The sequence below is a fragment of the Syngnathus acus genome, chromosome 24 (assembly GCF_901709675.1).
Source record: "Syngnathus acus chromosome 24, fSynAcu1.2, whole genome shotgun sequence".
Classification (NCBI taxonomy): Eukaryota; Metazoa; Chordata; class Actinopteri; order Syngnathiformes; family Syngnathidae; genus Syngnathus; species Syngnathus acus.
In genome coordinates, this window is record NC_051108.1 from 3,737,626 (window position 1) to 3,753,596 (window position 15,971).

General features: G+C 44.4%; 2 protein-coding genes across 2 annotated transcripts; one reads left to right on the plus strand and one right to left on the minus strand.

Annotated features, from left to right (window-relative positions):
• Positions 1 to 6: 6 nt before the first annotated feature.
• On the minus strand, positions 7 to 3,619 carry fbxo16 (F-box protein 16). The gene is made up of 8 exons (XM_037244417.1): positions 3,374 to 3,619; positions 3,027 to 3,134; positions 2,248 to 2,283; positions 1,950 to 2,156; positions 1,436 to 1,869; positions 1,201 to 1,312; positions 596 to 857; positions 7 to 215 (listed from the first exon to the last, which is right to left on the minus strand). Exons 1-8 carry the CDS (start codon positions 3,377 to 3,379, stop codon positions 151 to 153), a joined length of 1,230 nt encoding a protein of 409 aa, XP_037100312.1. The 5' UTR covers positions 3,380 to 3,619; the 3' UTR covers positions 7 to 150.
• An 834-nt stretch (positions 3,620 to 4,453) lies between these two features.
• fzd3a (frizzled class receptor 3a) lies at positions 4,454 to 15,733 on the plus strand. The gene is made up of 9 exons (XM_037244416.1): positions 4,454 to 4,604; positions 5,122 to 5,616; positions 11,527 to 11,723; positions 11,804 to 12,266; positions 12,335 to 12,634; positions 12,714 to 12,965; positions 13,586 to 13,734; positions 14,486 to 14,740; positions 14,834 to 15,733. The coding sequence occupies exons 2-9, from the start codon at positions 5,416 to 5,418 to the stop codon at positions 15,084 to 15,086; spliced, it is 2,070 nt and encodes a 689-aa protein (XP_037100311.1). The 5' UTR covers positions 4,454 to 4,604; positions 5,122 to 5,415; the 3' UTR covers positions 15,087 to 15,733.
• The last annotated feature ends 238 nt before the right edge of the window (positions 15,734 to 15,971 follow it).

Sequence of the window (15,971 nt, forward strand, 5' to 3'; positions counted from 1 at the left end):
GAGAAATATGACTGCTTCCTTTATTGTAAGCTATGAACATAATTTGGTTCGTTCACACATTCAAATGAATTCAGCACCAACCTTAGTGTAGCACCTCCGCATGTAAATCTAGTTGTACTTTCTTTATTTCCCTGCAGGTGGCGATGTGTATCAGTCCACATATTGTGTGAGTGACACAGGGAGAGTCCAGGGTGGCATGTCAAACAGCCGAGCACCTAGAAGAAGGAATTATGAGTGACATTTCTAACATTGTGAACTTAATTAAGACAAATGAAAGGTCAAACTCGGTTGCAGGTAAAATTAATCGTTTAATCAACAACAAACCGGCTACCAAATTAATTATATTTTATTTATTGAATAATCATATAAGGACTTTTTTTTATACTAAAGATTGCCCTAGTGTTAGACTTGGACTCTCAAAAGTTATAATTGTATTAGACAAAAGTATTGGGACACCAGGAGCTACACGAAGACAAGATGCCTCATCTCTGTTATAGTTCATCCCAAAGATGATCAGGGATTTTTCATTGTTTCTGACTCTATGTGCTTTCATCATATCCAGCCCAGAGGAGAGATGGAGTTGACAATTACTTACTGGGAATGCTCCTGTTGGAGCGCAGGGATGCCCTGAGCGCCTCCATGCTTAGCCTGGGTACCGCTGTCCTCACTGGACCAGGACGCTTCCCGGCATTCCACTGGGCCTGTCGCAACATGAATTCTGCCGCCTCGTTGGTCGCAGGGTAGTTATGAGTGTGAGATGCCCAGTGGGGCCGAAATTGGGTCGGAGGAGCCAAAGAAGAACCCAGAGGAGGCGGAAGAAGAGCCTGGTGGGATCTGCTGTTTGAAGCGAGGAACATCTATCAAAGGAGAAAATATGCAACTGCATGACTACTGCTCTATGTTTTGAAGTGAAGCATTTAATTTCTACAAGGCTAGAAATTACATGCTAATGTTTGTTGGTTGGTCAATGGTGACTGTTTTACAACAGGTACCCAAAACTAAATCTTTAATGCTGCATTGTCCTCTGTTTCACTTTCCCTTAAATCCTAAGCATAATTTGCATCACCTCCATCTGTGAGCTTGTCATCGTTAACATTCATGCTCCATAATGCATGAAGTCTGCTGGTGGAGGATCTTCAACATTTCGAGCATCACGGTCACTGGGTTTATTGTTGCAGCGATAAATGAAAGGTGAATTACCAGTGATTTAGCTTTACGTAGTTTATAAGTGGCTTCGGAGATCATTTTCTGTCTCCTGTCATCTGGCTTCTCTGTTTTACTGCTACCTGTGGTTGCTCTGCTCTTCATCTGCCTGGAGAAACAGATTGACATGCGATCAGAGAAAAAAAAAGGTTATTGTTTGGAGGATAATGGTGGAGGACAGAGGTGTTGTTTTTTTTCATTAAAATTCAAATTCTGCTACTTGTTGCCTTACGTTGCGCTGGCTTGTGCGACAGGGTCCAGGTTGTCCAGGTAGTTGAAGCGGATGATGTCTTTGGGACGTCTGTCCGAGTCTCTCCAAGGTGGAAGCACAGGTGGATGCTTGTCATTTTTTAATCTGCTGAATGTTGCTGCAACGTACGGCTTGGTGGATTCTTCAAGCTCCTCACTTAGGGAAATCCCTTGTGACATGTCCTCATGTCTACTACTGATTCTTGCACCATCTTGAACGGCTGCCTGCTGCTGGGACCTGACGACCTTTTTGATTGGTGCATCAAGCTGCATTTCTTGCACAGTGTTGATGTAGTGTCTCTTCCACACACCTTGCTCAAACACTGTAGGTGAGAAACTGAGGAACCAGCCAAATTTCAGACACTTGGGCATCCACAGCTGGTCCAGATCCACGATGCTTTTCCAATGCCAGCTCACCTGTCCTCACAGGAACGAGCCAAACATCATCAGGCATTGCATAGTTGCGTGTTTATTACTCTGTGTTGTTTCTGTCCTACCCGTGCACATCGACAGAGGCTGCGTGGGTCTAAAAAGGAGAAGATATAGAGACAGAGTGCTCTCGGGAGCATGCACGTGAAGTCAGCGGCCTGTGGGGGAAGCTGTCGACTCACGCAGAGGTCGATAAAGCGAAGCTGCTCTTTAGAGCAGCCCTTGACGAAATCGTGCAGCACCAACCTCCTCTGCCTGTCAGACCACCTTTCAAACTGACGAGCACATGAAAAGCCATCAAATGAAAAGAAGAAAGACAGCCAGCAGAGCGTGAAGCGCAATGCACACACAACGCTTTTATCGTACCCATTTTCCCAGAAGGCTTCGTCTCTCCTCAAAAACCTGAAAGAGACAGTGACAAAGATGGCTTCATGTTAAACAAAATGAGTTTTTATTTTGTGTTTTTGTTTCAGTTGCTGTTTAATGGTTCACGGTAATGCACTTTTATATCAGTCGTTAATTTTAAGCAAATTCATGTGAGGAAATGCAGTTCTGAAAATGACTTCACTGGTTCTTTTATCTCAAACAAATTATTTTAGGTTGCATTACACTCTGATGAAGGCGGAAGTACAAGCCGAAACATGTCAGGTAAACCTAAAATAATTTGTTTGAGATAAAAGAACCAGTGAAGTGATTAACAAGTAAAAACAAAATGAACTTAGTACAACTAGTTCAGAAAATGGATGGATGTGTGAGATTTACAGTTAGGCATGCCTAAAAAAATATCACACCCAAAAAATTCTTACAGTGCATGAATTAAAAAAAATTACATAAACAAACCTCTAAATCATAACCTAAAAAAAACCCATCTCATATAATAACCTCTCCCTGGACAAAAAAAAAAAAAAATCCCTGACTCTTTCTAAGAAACCAATAACTCACCAAAAACCTTCAGACATGCACCAAAAACTGTCACATACATCACCAAACCTCTTATGAAATTGCTGTCTGCTAAAGAGTGTCATTAGTGTCCATATTTTTGGGTGTATGCAAAACTCAGATGCAATTTTGAGCTTGCGTGCAGCCTCAAGGTCAAACAATTAGTGTGTTGGTGTTAAAAGCATTGCCATGAGAACTCTTCTGACCTTGCTGTTGGACAGCGAGTGGTTCAGGGGTGTCCAGGCGCTCATCTTGGTTTGCATTTTCGCAGGACTTGCAGAGGATCTCGCTGCGTGCGGCATCTTCTTGTTCATCTGCAGACACACCAGTGATAAGCTAAAACACTCACATGGTCATTGTACCTCTGCTGTTCTTTTGTTTTGTTTTTAAGCCATTGTCCCATGTAGAACACTTTCCCTTTGTTTAAAACGGAAAATTCCAACCCCTACTTGATGTTGTAAACCTTGCTTTCACGCACACCCATGTGTTAACTGTATTTTGTTGCTATGCACGCTCTCACATACACATGACCACACTTTGTGATTTAACTCACCAACATTTCAGGAAGGAGGTAATAAATCCAACATCTAAACACGATATGTTACTTCTCCCGGCTCCTTTCCATGGCTTCAACATCCATCTACCTATAACTCTCCTCCGTCTTCCCACTTCTCCTGTGCACGGTTTACATGTCCCCATAGTAACCGTGACTGTGCTTTGCGTACACAGACTGGCAGCCAGAGCATGTTGCACACCGAGGGGTCCCTGCAAAGCAAACCACTGGTGTGTGTGCACTGTGCAGGCGTCCATGGCTCTAATGATGACAAATGTTGTGCAAGTGGGCCTGACGCTGCAGCTGCACCAGCACTATACACTGATGCATGTGTGTCAAGTAGGAATATCAGCCAAATCAATGTATTTTATGTTAATTATGTTTGTGGTCATTTTTAAAGGGAATAGTGTGATTAATTGACACATTGAAGTGCTTACCTTTATTTCATGTTGTATTAGTGTACAATTGATTTAAAAAATATTTTATTTAAATAAACGGGTAGGTTAATTTAATTTTCAAAATAAATGCTCATTGAGTTAAGTGTAATACTCTTTACCTGTTATTTAACGATAGGTAGTCCGTTTTTAAGACTTTATTATTAACATTATTATTCTTCTTCTTCTTCTTCTTCTTCTTCTTCTTGTTCTTCTTCTTCTTATTATTATTCTTATTATTATTATTATTATTATTATTATTATTATTATTATTATTATTATTACTATTCGTGCTCGTGCCCGATTGGGCGGTCGCGCGCAAAAAAAGACAGAAAACCTGCTGGGAAGAAAGAGACGCGGCTGTGTCAAGTTGGCAGACACACTGTTCCAAAGCGGAAACGCCATCCACTTCCTGTCAACGTAATTTAGCAAATTTTTGATTATGAAACTGTTTTGTACGTTCTTTAGTCGTTCACATTATATTTTACTTGATATCATTTTATTATAACACCTGAATATCGACAGGTAATAATTTCCAACGCTTTCCAACGCATCCCTGGAGTCCGCTTGGTACTTTTATTTCCTCGGTTATGACCGGAAGTTATGTTGGTAGACATTTAATGCCGCCAGGCAACGGCACGGATGAGGAGGAGAGGGGTGCACAGCGGTGGGGGTGAGGACAGTCGTGTGGTAGGGGGCGGACAGGAGGAAGCTCCGCGTTGAGGGACCCTCGCACATTGTTGCCAACTCGAGGAACGGCGAGAACGTTACATGTGACTTTTTATTCCAATGTCCTGGTAAGCTTCAACCGTTCGAATGTGATTTGAATCTCGCGTACACCTGCCAGTGTTTTACAGTGACTGCGGCGAATTCATTAAATTGCCCAGCACCCGCATGGAAGTGGCTACAAAAGGTTAACCGTAAATACTATCCGGATTTTTTTAAGTTGTTTTGTTCGCATCACGGTTTTGACATAAACTGAGTTATTTGTTTTGAGTCACTAATTGTGGACGGAGGACGAGCAGCGTGATGACGAACTTGTTAGCAAACGTTTACGCCCTCACGTCATCGGCGTTGTCATTTTTCATTGTAGTAACATTTTTATTGATGCGTTTAGTATTTATTAAGAATGTAAGCATTTTCCCTTTAAACGTCTCCATTTGTTTGTATAAAATGAGCATTGAGGCACCAAACGTAAGTAGCATTGTTGTGGGTGTGTATTGCTAACGTGCAGCAATTTACGTCATACAGAAGATTGGTTGTATTTGTTGTATCATAAAAATGATCATTTATCTTTTGTGCATTCCTCCTCAGATTACCATTACAAGTCATCAGTGATATTTTTCCATTCTATCCATGCTGGTTGGAGGAGGAAGAGTCGCATGAGTCACTTGGTGAGAGCACAGCATCTTAAAGGATCACAGCATCTCAGAGCTGATGGCGTTTGCTGTGACTCAACCGCAGTGGGTGCAGACTTGAACCATGGCTGACCACACTGCCGGACCCTCACTGGTGATCTGGAGAGAAGGAATTGTTTAAACGGACGCTCCTGAGATTGTGCCTCTTCCTCAGCTGTCATCTGAGCTTCTCTGCTACAGCAGACCGGTCATGGGTCCTCTATGGGTGCTGTCGGTGTCCATGTTGACGGTGTGCGTCGCCATTCCCATGGACGCGGCGGCGGGGAGCCACAGCCTGTTCACCTGTGAGCCCATCACGCTGCGTATGTGCCAGGGGTTACCCTACAACACCACCTTCATGCCCAATGTGCTCAACCACTACGACCAGCAAACGGCCGCTCTTGCCATGGAGGTACGCTACAGTATTTTAAAAATGGAATTGTACAACATCATTTCTGAATGATGAATCGGGATTAATGACAAAATTCAAGCATATGCAGAGGCAAATTTTTATCAATGACATACAAATACAGGGCATTAATCATTAATAATTTTAAATGAGATGTTAATGGATATATTTTTTAAATCCCTTCACTCCGAACAAATGTCAATTTTTGTCGTTAGTTTTGTGAAAATAGTTGAATTATTTTTGCGGAATCCCTCCTACAAACAGGAAAGATCAATGAAAAATAATACTAAATTTGTTGATAAAGTTAATTTGCAAAACTGATAATGTTCACTATTTATGTAAATATAAGCTTCATATTACATTTAGCGATTAAAAAAAATTGCTTTATTTGTTCACTTAGTTTTGTGTTTCAGCCTCAAACAGGCGTAAACACGTTTTTTATTACATACATCAATTTTATATTAATACATACATACATTCAATTTTCTACGCTGCACTATTTTTTCAAAATTTATAATTATTAAAAAATATATAAAAGCTGAGTTGACATGGACTGGTTGTTAATTACTCAAAATAAGCGGGTTTGCATCTCAAGTTTCTGACTCAAAATTGACATTTTATGTCATGTAAACACATTGAAAAGCAAAAGTAAAATTCACATTTTTTAAAGTTTTTCCAACAATTCAAATGCAGACATATTCACACGTGTTAATGTGGTGCAACGTGCTCATCACTTATGCACGGAACGTATTCATCCTTGCTGCCGAGTCCAATTGAAGCAAGCTTGGTGCTACTTACGCCACTCAAGCTAGCAACGAGTTTCGGCTGACTAGCTAGTGCGGATAGCGGCGATTAAGCTACACAATTATGACAAATATCATTCTCATAAAGGGATGATGATGAGTAATTAACAGTAAGATTTCTTTTATCCATCATATGAAAGAATTATGTTGTTTTGTTTTTTTTAGACAAATTGAATTAAAAGCAAAGCAAATTTTTCTTCTCAAATAAAATGACCTTTTGTGAAGTATAAAATAATGGCAAATATGTAATCCTCATATTTAGACCAAAATACTAAAAGTGGTGGTGAAGGTAGATATGGTCTTCATCGAGGCTTGTTGCCTTTAACACGGTATCAAAATGATAGCCTACTTTCGTCTGGAGCCTGGAGTGGTTACAAAAACAATAAGAAAATTAATACTTAATATCAGCCCCCAAGGCCAGCGGAAATAGTGCATTATTAAACGTATGTAGTCCCTAAAATAGTTGATGGCGTTACATTTAAAGCATGTTCCTTGTGAACCATCTTAAAATCAAGCGACATTATGAACGCCATTTTAAACCGTTTGCTGTTTCACTGGGTCCTAACATACTGTGCTTGCTTTCAGTTTGTTTCCATCAATGGATTAGAGATGGAAAATCCACAATTTATTGTTTTTCTTTATCCTCGAGATAATCCGTACATTTCACAGCCATACCACAATCAAGGAGCAGATGCATTCCCTCATTAAATAAATCCCATATTGGATATACTGTTGGCTGATCCTGCTGGAAGAGCAACTAATGACCCCAAACAATGACAGAACCGTCCCGGTGTCACCTCTGTTTATTTCTATTCCGAGCATTTTGATCCCTTAGGCTTGCTTTCCTTTCCTAATGTCACCCCTTGACCCTGTGCCAGCACATCGGAGCAGTGGTGTTGAAATGTCGCCGGCCATCTGTGCGCCCGCTCCACCTCGCTTTGGCTGTATTGTCCAAGCCAGGACAGAAAAATAAAATCCAGAGTTATGTAACTGGAACACGGTTCGCGTGGCTCTCGGGCACCGTTTGGCACGCTGTGCTTTTATCTGCCCTCACCACTGAAAATAATGATAATCTCTTTTATTTTGTTGTCTGGATTTATTTTTATTTTTTTTTAAATCGCATCCCTTCAAAAAAAAAAAATAAACAAGTGTCGTTGATGCAAGTACCGATCGCAGTGTGTGGTAGTACCGTGAACAGCGAGAGCACGTCTGCTTTTGACGGTGTTCACTTTGATTGGTCATGGATCTGCAATTAAGTCTCTTTTAGAGGCCAATAATGCTGGTTGCGTCCAGAAAAAAACAAAAAACACAGAGACTAAACGGGTTCCAAATCACGAGGACCGTTGCCCCGTTCAGCTCTTGTTTAGTGGCTAACTCGCCCTAGATCCAGTTCATGGGAGAATCCAAAGCCTTTAAGATGTTCAAGGCAGGCAAATGAGAATTGACAGATGATTTTAAAAGGAATTAAGTTCCTTGAATAGTCAAGACAATGATGATGAATGCCGTGCACCGTGAAGAAAGTGGGAGTTGGACCGGAACCAACGCCTGTCGTACTTTTTTGTAGACCCATTTAAGTATTGTGCTGCTGGACCATTTCCGGGGTCTTTGCTGGCGTATTTTATTCTATAGGTTCATGACATGTAGATCTTTAGACATTCTAGAATTGCTTAGGGAAACCCCGGAATTGTTTTTCACAAATTTGGGTTGTGTTCAGGATTTTTCATTTTTGGTATTCCTCGCTCTCCGCTCAACCCTCTCACCGTTGACCGGAGAATGACCTCACAGCCAAAGTGGGGCGGCGCCCCAGGGCTGGGAATTGGTTATTTCTGGGCCGCAATTATACTGTACCGAAGATAAGTGGGAGCGTGGCGGATTTGACTGGCATGTAAAAAAAAAAAAAAAAATCCCTCCTTTGGAGAAGAATGAATACGGACCAGCGTGGCTTCATCGCAGCCAATCACTGAAGTGTCCTGGACATCCAGAACAGATGGCCTTACTCTACAATAAGCTCCCAACTCGTTGCTGGATGATAATAAGCGCTTCATGTTTTTGGTAGAACCTCGTACACAAGCTTCCAGAATGTCACTCGACATGATTGATATGAAGCCCAAGCCGAGTCTTTTTTCCATGTGAGCCAATGAAAAATAAGTTATTTTGTGTTGTGCACTCCACAAACTAGTGTACAGCGACACAAAGACTGGCCTGTTTTGAAACTGCTCCGTCACATCTAAACCCATGTCCCTTTCATTGAAAGTTGACCTCCGTACTCAGGTTTACAGCACGTCCAGCCAGACTGTGTCATGTTACAAGTGTTGTACGGAATAGTCCGGTTTTGAACCGCTACTCCACCCACGCTGTGCGAACAGGTTTGTGAAGGAAAAGCACCGATGCGCCTTGCTAGTAAAGACGTATCGTTGCTAAACACTGGCATAGAAAAAGGTCTGGTAAATCCAAGGCAGCGTGACCTAGGCTTTAAAAGACTCTCTTGTTTTATTTAATGTCCGACAGCGTGTTTATTGGCTGCTGACTGAATGAGAAGGCTCATCCAGAGAGCGAGGCGCCACTTCTGTGAGTGTTACACACTGTGGCAGGGTTTTCAAACTCTTTCTTAGCCGTGAATGACACGGCCCGACTTAGTCGACCCATCCCTCTGCTCTCTCACCCGCCACCCCCCCCGCCATCTCTTTTGTCCTTCCCCTCCCCCTACGCAGGGCTCACCCGTTGCCCAGGAAACTGTCCCAATTGTGCTCTTAACAAAGAGACTGGAGGCTTTCTTGCCTCCCGGGAGGTGGTCCCCTCCGCCCCGCACCCTGACCTCCTCGAACCTTGCTTCCCCACCCCACACACCAGTGATGCATCAGTCGTTGCCATGACGCTAAGGTTTGAAATTTGAAGAATGGAATGGCAGCAGATGAGGGACAACGGGGTGATGGGAGGCACGGACGGAATAGATTTTTTTTTGTGTGTAAAAGATCAGATCAGCACAGACCGTTCGGCCGCCATGCCCATCAGTCACAGCTGCTGTCATTCAAAACAAATTGCTTTAGCGTTAACGAAAACATATGCTACCACATTTGAATGCACTTTATAGGATTAGGTAGTATTAATAATTGATAGAACTCTGATCTTAATCATATTCAAATACGCAGCATAAGCAGCAAACGGCTCAGGGGTGAATCCAAGGTCAAGGCTGGTTCTTTTCAGTTTAGCTTCACTTAGAAGAAAAAAAAAAGCAGAAACGGAATCATTGTACCTTATATTCAGCCACAAGATGAAATTTGAAATGAATCACAATTTCAATCCTCGCCATAACAGTTAGGCTTTTGCCTGTCTGTCTGTCCATCTGTAATCTGGATTATGCAAGGAAGGCCCGATTGTCTTTGAATTAGGTGAATGCGTGTTGGCTTGTGCGGCTAAACATGTTTTTAAATACTCATTACAGACGGTAAAATCGCCGTCAGCAAAATCACGTATGTTCCACTGACGCACCGGTTAGCACGTCCGCCTCACAGTTCCGAGGTGCAGGGTTTGATTCTAGTCCCGCCCCCCGCCTACTACCCAAAGACTGCTGGGATAGGCTTCAGTACGTCCGCTACTTTCGTGAGTTAGTATGCCATCACCTATGCAAGTCGACATGGTGCTTGCTTCTTCCATGTTTTGATAATTGGACCAGTGGTTGGCCAGCTGTTTCCAGTGTAGCCATTAACATTCAATCCCCCCAGGCTTCTCTTGGACGGATTGATGATAGTAGTCGCTCGGGCTCTACGGGCCATATGTCTCATCTACCAGCAGCTTCGGCCCGCCTCACGCCAGCCGGCCCGCTCGGTGGCTCTTGTAATAAAATGCCTGTCGGCGTAGTGAAGAGGTGGAGGAGGGGAGCTGTGGAACTTTGAATAGTGAAGGGGGTTAAAAATAGAGAATGATGGTGAACAGGAAGAAGCTTTTTTTATGCACATCATCGGGTCTTGTGTGTTTAACCATTGCGGTGTTGCCTCATTTGAACTATGTCAGTCGCCTGCAGTAATCAAAACCATCAGAAAGATTAAAATGCAAGACCTGGAATCATTCTAATCCTTTTACATCAATGCGGGTGGCAGACTGCAGTCCAACTCGATACCATGAGTCGATTTCGGAAATGGAATTAGGGCAGGAACATATTTCCAAACAGTCTAGTTTTAGCGCCATCTGGAGTAGATTGGTCAATTCAAGTTTGGCATTTCTTTTCATTGAATTATAAAAACACCCCTTGAGTTGTAATTGGGTTTCAGTTCATCTGGGTCAAAAAAGTGGCTAAGTGGCTAAATGTTTAATTTGTTTTTGGGCACAGTCACAGCTCCTCCCTTAATAGCCTCCCCTCGAGCAAATACAAATAAATCCCACCCCCCCCAGTCTTTCCTCCCCCTCTCTCCCTGCCTGCCACTGTCTGTCATACTAGCTTTGCATTTGGGGGTGGGAGGGTTCAGGATTTGGGTGTTGTCTGGAAGCCTTTTGACATTATGGTGCACCTAAAAGCGTTATAGAACTAGTTCTGGTTGAACTCCTTTATTTGTACTTGTTTTTTGCAAACTAATAGAAACAAAATCAACTGCAAGATGTACTTGACGGACGATCAGTTCCACACTTTGAGCAAGTTGAACAATGCGCTAATGGTTATTAGTCTCATCACAGTCCTAATTTGTGCTGATGGATGAGTGAGTGCGATCATGTAATTAAAGCACAGTACTGTACTTCCGTTGTTACTTTTGCTTGTGTGTACACAGAGTGCCTCATTGTGTCAGTCAGTCACAGCATGGTCCTCCTCGATACACAAAGGCCCTGTCAGCAGCACTACGCAATTGTGTGTGGGGGGATGTCGAGCTCGGCTTCCCCCTCTGGAGGTTGGCGAGAAGGAAGACGGATGCTTGGGGTGCAGGGCGGGGGGGGGGGGGGTATAGAGGATTATTGAGACAGGGCCAGTGTTGTTTTTACACACTCATCAACTTCAACTGTCAGACGACATGCTCCGTTGCCCCCTTTGTGCCACTTTGGCCCACATTTCATAGCAGCATAAACACTTAAAACACACTTCCTGTATCTTTTGTAACCCCCTCTCCTCTCTCCTCCCCTGCAGCCCTTCCATCCTATGGTCAACTTGCAATGCTCTGCCGAGCTCAGGATGTTTCTGTGCGCCCTCTACGTGCCCGTGTGCACCGAGTACGGCCGCATGACCCTGCCCTGCCGTCGCCTGTGTCTGCAGGCCAAAAGCGATTGCTACAAACTCATGGACATGTTTGGTGTCGGCTGGCCTGAGGAGATGGACTGCAAGAGGTTGGCGACCAAAATCATTGATGGCAATTGAATTAAATGGTGATGTTGCCGTCCTATCCAATCGTCTTGTCACCTGCCAGGTTTCCAGACTGCGACGATCCCTACCCCCGTCCCGTCGACCTCCTGTCCAGCGCAGAGACGACCGAGCCCACCATCCCCGTCCAGAGAGACTATGGATTCTGGTGCCCCCGAGAGCTCAAAACAGACCCGGAGCTCGGCTACTCCTTCATGGGGGTCCGCGACTGCTCGCCTCCTTGCCCCAACATGTACTTCACGCGCACGGAGCTGACCTTCGCCCGCTACTTCATCGGCGTGGTGTCCATCGTTTGCCTCTCCGCCACCCTCTTCACCTTCCTGACTTTCCTCATCGACGTGTCTCGCTTCCGCTACCCGGAGCGGCCCATTATCTTCTACGCCGTGTGCTACATGATGGTGTCGCTCATGTTCTTCCTTGGTTTCCTGTTGGAGGACAAGGTGGCATGCAACGCGGCCATTCCTGGGAGGTTTCGGGCTTCCACTGTGACTCAAGGCTCTCATAATAAGGTGAGCACGCCCGCAACAGCCGTGTTTGCACCAAACGGAAAACTGGAATTCCTCATTGCATTTTGCAGGCCTGCACACTTCTCTTCATGGTGCTGTACTTCTTCACCATGGCCGGCAGCGTCTGGTGGGTCATCCTCACCATCACTTGGTTCCTGGCCGCCGTTCCCAAGTGGGGCAGCGAGGCCATTGAGAAGAAGGCGCTCCTCTTCCACGCCTGCGCTTGGGGCATCCCCGGCGTGCTCACCGTCAGCCTGCTCGCCATGAACAAGATCGAGGGAGACGGCGTTAGCGGCGTTTGCTTCGTGGGTCTCTACAACTTGCCGGCGCTGCGCTGGTTCTTGCTGGCTCCACTGGGAGTGGACGTGGTGGTGAGGAAGCCTCGCAGAGATTAGCAAATGTCACCACGTTAGCAAACGACTGACAAAGAGCTGTCCCTTCATTGGTCAGGTGGGCGTGGCGCTGCTGCTCGCCGGAATCGCAGCTCTGAACCGTGTCCGCATGGAGATCCCCCTGGAGAAGGAGAACCAGGAGAAGCTGGTCAAGTTTATGATTCGGATCGGCGTGTTCTCTGTGCTCTACCTGGCGCCTCTGCTGACCGTTCTGGCCTGCTACCTCTACGAGAACAGCCATCGGACAGTCTGGGAGACGACATGGGTCCAGGAGAAGTGTCGCGACTACCACATCCCCTGTCCTTACCAGGTGACCATAAAAGAGGGCTCACAGAGTAGATGCAGTGGACTAGATGCTAATCTGATGTGTAATCTGGGAATTTACTGTAGTTCAAAAAGAGCAGCACTTTAATCCAGAGTGTTCGTTTGTGTACAAGTTCAAGTCGACTAACATCATTACAGTTGCACACGCCCAACCCCCAGTTCATTGTCTTCGTGAAAATGACACACAGAGTTAGACTCTCAGCTTCTTACTATATTTATCTTTTATATAAACTTGGCTCCAGGCTAGGATTTCTGATGGCATCTCTTGTGTGATGACACATACACACACACACATTTTGAAATGGGACGTATGGAACAGTTTCAGCTCAATGTATTATCCTGTCCTCTCTGCTTAGTCCACTTTTTGTATTTTGATTTCAATTGCGTGTGTGTGTGCTCAAGAATAAAAGGAAATTTTAAACGTATTAATGATAATTCTAATCTAACTAATAATTGCAGTAAATAATATTGAAATAAAATTCAGGCAGTCTTGTTATAGATGTACAAAGTAATTGTGAAATAAATATTACATGAGGTATTTATTATTATTATTTTTTTTTATGAACGCTCATCCTCCTTTTCTCGTGTGTCACGTGTTGTCCCCAGTTGGAGCAGAGCAGTCATCCTGACCTGTCCCTCTTCCTGATCAAGTACGTGATGATGCTGATCGTGGGGATCCCGTCTGTGTTCTGGGTGGGCAGCAAGAAGACCTGCTTCGAGTGGGCCAGCTTCTTCCATGGCAAGAGACGCAAAGAGTACGTCAACACTGCTATGTAGACTTCCTAGCGCTCACACACACACACACCTTTCACACTCATCACAAAGGATGTGTGTTGTTGTGTTATTGGCAGGATTTACACCGTCTGGTTGAAGTTACGTAATTGTTCTTTAGAATATCAGATATCAACAGATTAGAATCAGGCTTCTAAAAATCAGATAGGCAGTCGATGTCGTGTAGTGACGGGCTGCACAATTTGGACCTTAAGTAGGAACATACTTGACTTAATCCACCTCTTCAGACCACAACAATAGAAACTATCAGTACTACACAGAAGCAATTATGCTTTGTAAAACTTTACATTCTCTTTTTTTTATTGTAACATGACAGCAAAAAAATAATTAAATCAAACTAAAATAATCAAATCAAGAATTCGAATAAAAAATAAAATCAAAATACTTGATTTAAATAAAGGGTTAGTTACATAAGCGTGTTGATTGTGAGAGTGTGTGTGTGTGTGTGTGTGTGTGTGTGTGTGTGTGTGTGTGTCAGGTTGTGCGATGTGTTGGTCTCGTCTTTCAATTTTCTTGTGTTTTTTGAGGCATTTTATTGTTAAAGTAGGTCCTTGTCCATACCCCCACCCAAGAGTGTTGAGCCCGTCTCCCAGCAACTCGTCCACTCACCCGTCTCTCCTCTCCTACCTCACCCCTCATTTGTCCACCTTTCCACTACCTCCCTGCGCCTCACCCCTCCCCTCGTCCCCTCTCTTCTCTGGGCCCCTCATGCAGCGCCATGGTTGACAGCCGGCAGATACCGCGAGAGCCCGACTTCACCCGATTGCTCCTGAGGGACTGCCAGGCGCCCATCGCCAGGAAGTCGCGTGGCACATCCACACAGGGCACGTCCACGCATGCGTCCTCCACCCACCTGGCCATGCTGGACGAGCCCCCCAGCGGCAGCACCAGCCGGGCGGGCTCGCTCTGTAGCGGCCGCTCCAAGTTGAGCAGCTACCATGGCAGCCTGCGCCGCTCCCGAGACGGCGGGTGAGCTTTCCACCGAACTGCATTTAGCTGAGCATTTATTTTTTTATTAGATAACAACTTTCCATACTTTTCTTCTTTCTTCACATCCATCAGATACACGGCCTCCGGCTTCCGATCGTCCGACGACCGCGCCCCTTACGGCAGCATGCCCCACCTCGACGACCCGTCCCAAACGAGACACTTGAGCGCCAATCGCCTAGACGGCCTGTCACGGCATGGCTCCGCCCACTTGTTGGACATCCAGTCACGACACGGCAGCGCCAGGGACTTAAGCTGCGTCCCCCAGCTTGCCCTGGGGGTCTCGGCAAATGGCATTCATCGAGTGATGGAGGAAGACACAGCATGAAGTTCGCCGCGCACAATATGCTCGATCTTTTTTTTTTTTTTGTCTGCCTTATAGGTGCCAGACCTACGAACCAACTCTCAAAACAGACTTGAAAATGTTTTTTGGACCCAGGTTTTTGGTGTGAGCATAATGTCCAATCAGGATGAGAAATCCAAAGACTTACTGGTTACTTTTTGGATGGTTTTGTATTGCACCTTTTTGAGCTCCTGGTGGTCTTCAGCTCTCACTTAGCAATTAGTTGGCCTTTTTGTGTGTTGAGCAGCAGGATAGACTGAATCCTGTTTGCTTGATGACTGCACATTCAGGTACATTGGCCTGCTAAAATCCCATTCAGAACGTTTTCATGCTCGGTGAATGTGCTTGTTAAAAAAGTTCTTAAACAGTGTGTTTCCCTGAAAAAAAAGGAAAAGTGCTGAATCCAAATTCCTGCCTTACAGTTTGAACAGCACTACAATAGGCTTGATTTACTAAGTTAGTAAAAATGGACACAAACTTGAGTATGCCAAATGCGCTAAGATGCCACGTAGTTCATTTTGTACATTGATGAAGGACTGTATGCAAATTAATTTAGCACGCACAATGTCAAATCAAAACTCTGTCCAGTTGAGATGACTTATCTTGCATATTTCTTGAAATGCCAGAAACAACGAAATAATCATATAATAATTGGAATTGATGGTAACAAATTGCCGTTTAGTAACTCACATGCGACAAATCTGTTATAGAATGCACGCACAAATTGCAGCGGCTATTTGGGGGTTGCTGGTCAAATTTGAATAGTGACTGATTGCTTGAGCTGGAAACCGGGGGTGGGTGAAGTATGCTCGTTTATTGTATTCATATTATGTCTTCATTGATAATCTAACACACACATTTTCTCCCTTT

Coding starts and splice junctions, on each gene's coding strand:
- fbxo16 (XM_037244417.1), bottom strand. Junction 1,870..1,949: donor GCCTCTGTCGATGTGCACGG/GTAGGACAGAAA, acceptor CTGTGAGGACAG/GTGAGCTGGCATTGGAAAAG. Junction 858..1,200: donor TACGTAAAGCTAAATCACTG/GTAATTCACCTT, acceptor CTCCTTTGATAG/ATGTTCCTCGCTTCAAACAG.
- fzd3a (XM_037244416.1), top strand. CDS start 5,416: ATGGGTCCTCTATGGGTGCTGTCGGTGTCCATGTTGACGGTGTGCGTC. Junction 5,617..11,526: donor CGGCCGCTCTTGCCATGGAG/GTACGCTACAGT, acceptor CCTCCCCTGCAG/CCCTTCCATCCTATGGTCAA. Junction 11,724..11,803: donor GAGGAGATGGACTGCAAGAG/GTTGGCGACCAA, acceptor GTCACCTGCCAG/GTTTCCAGACTGCGACGATC.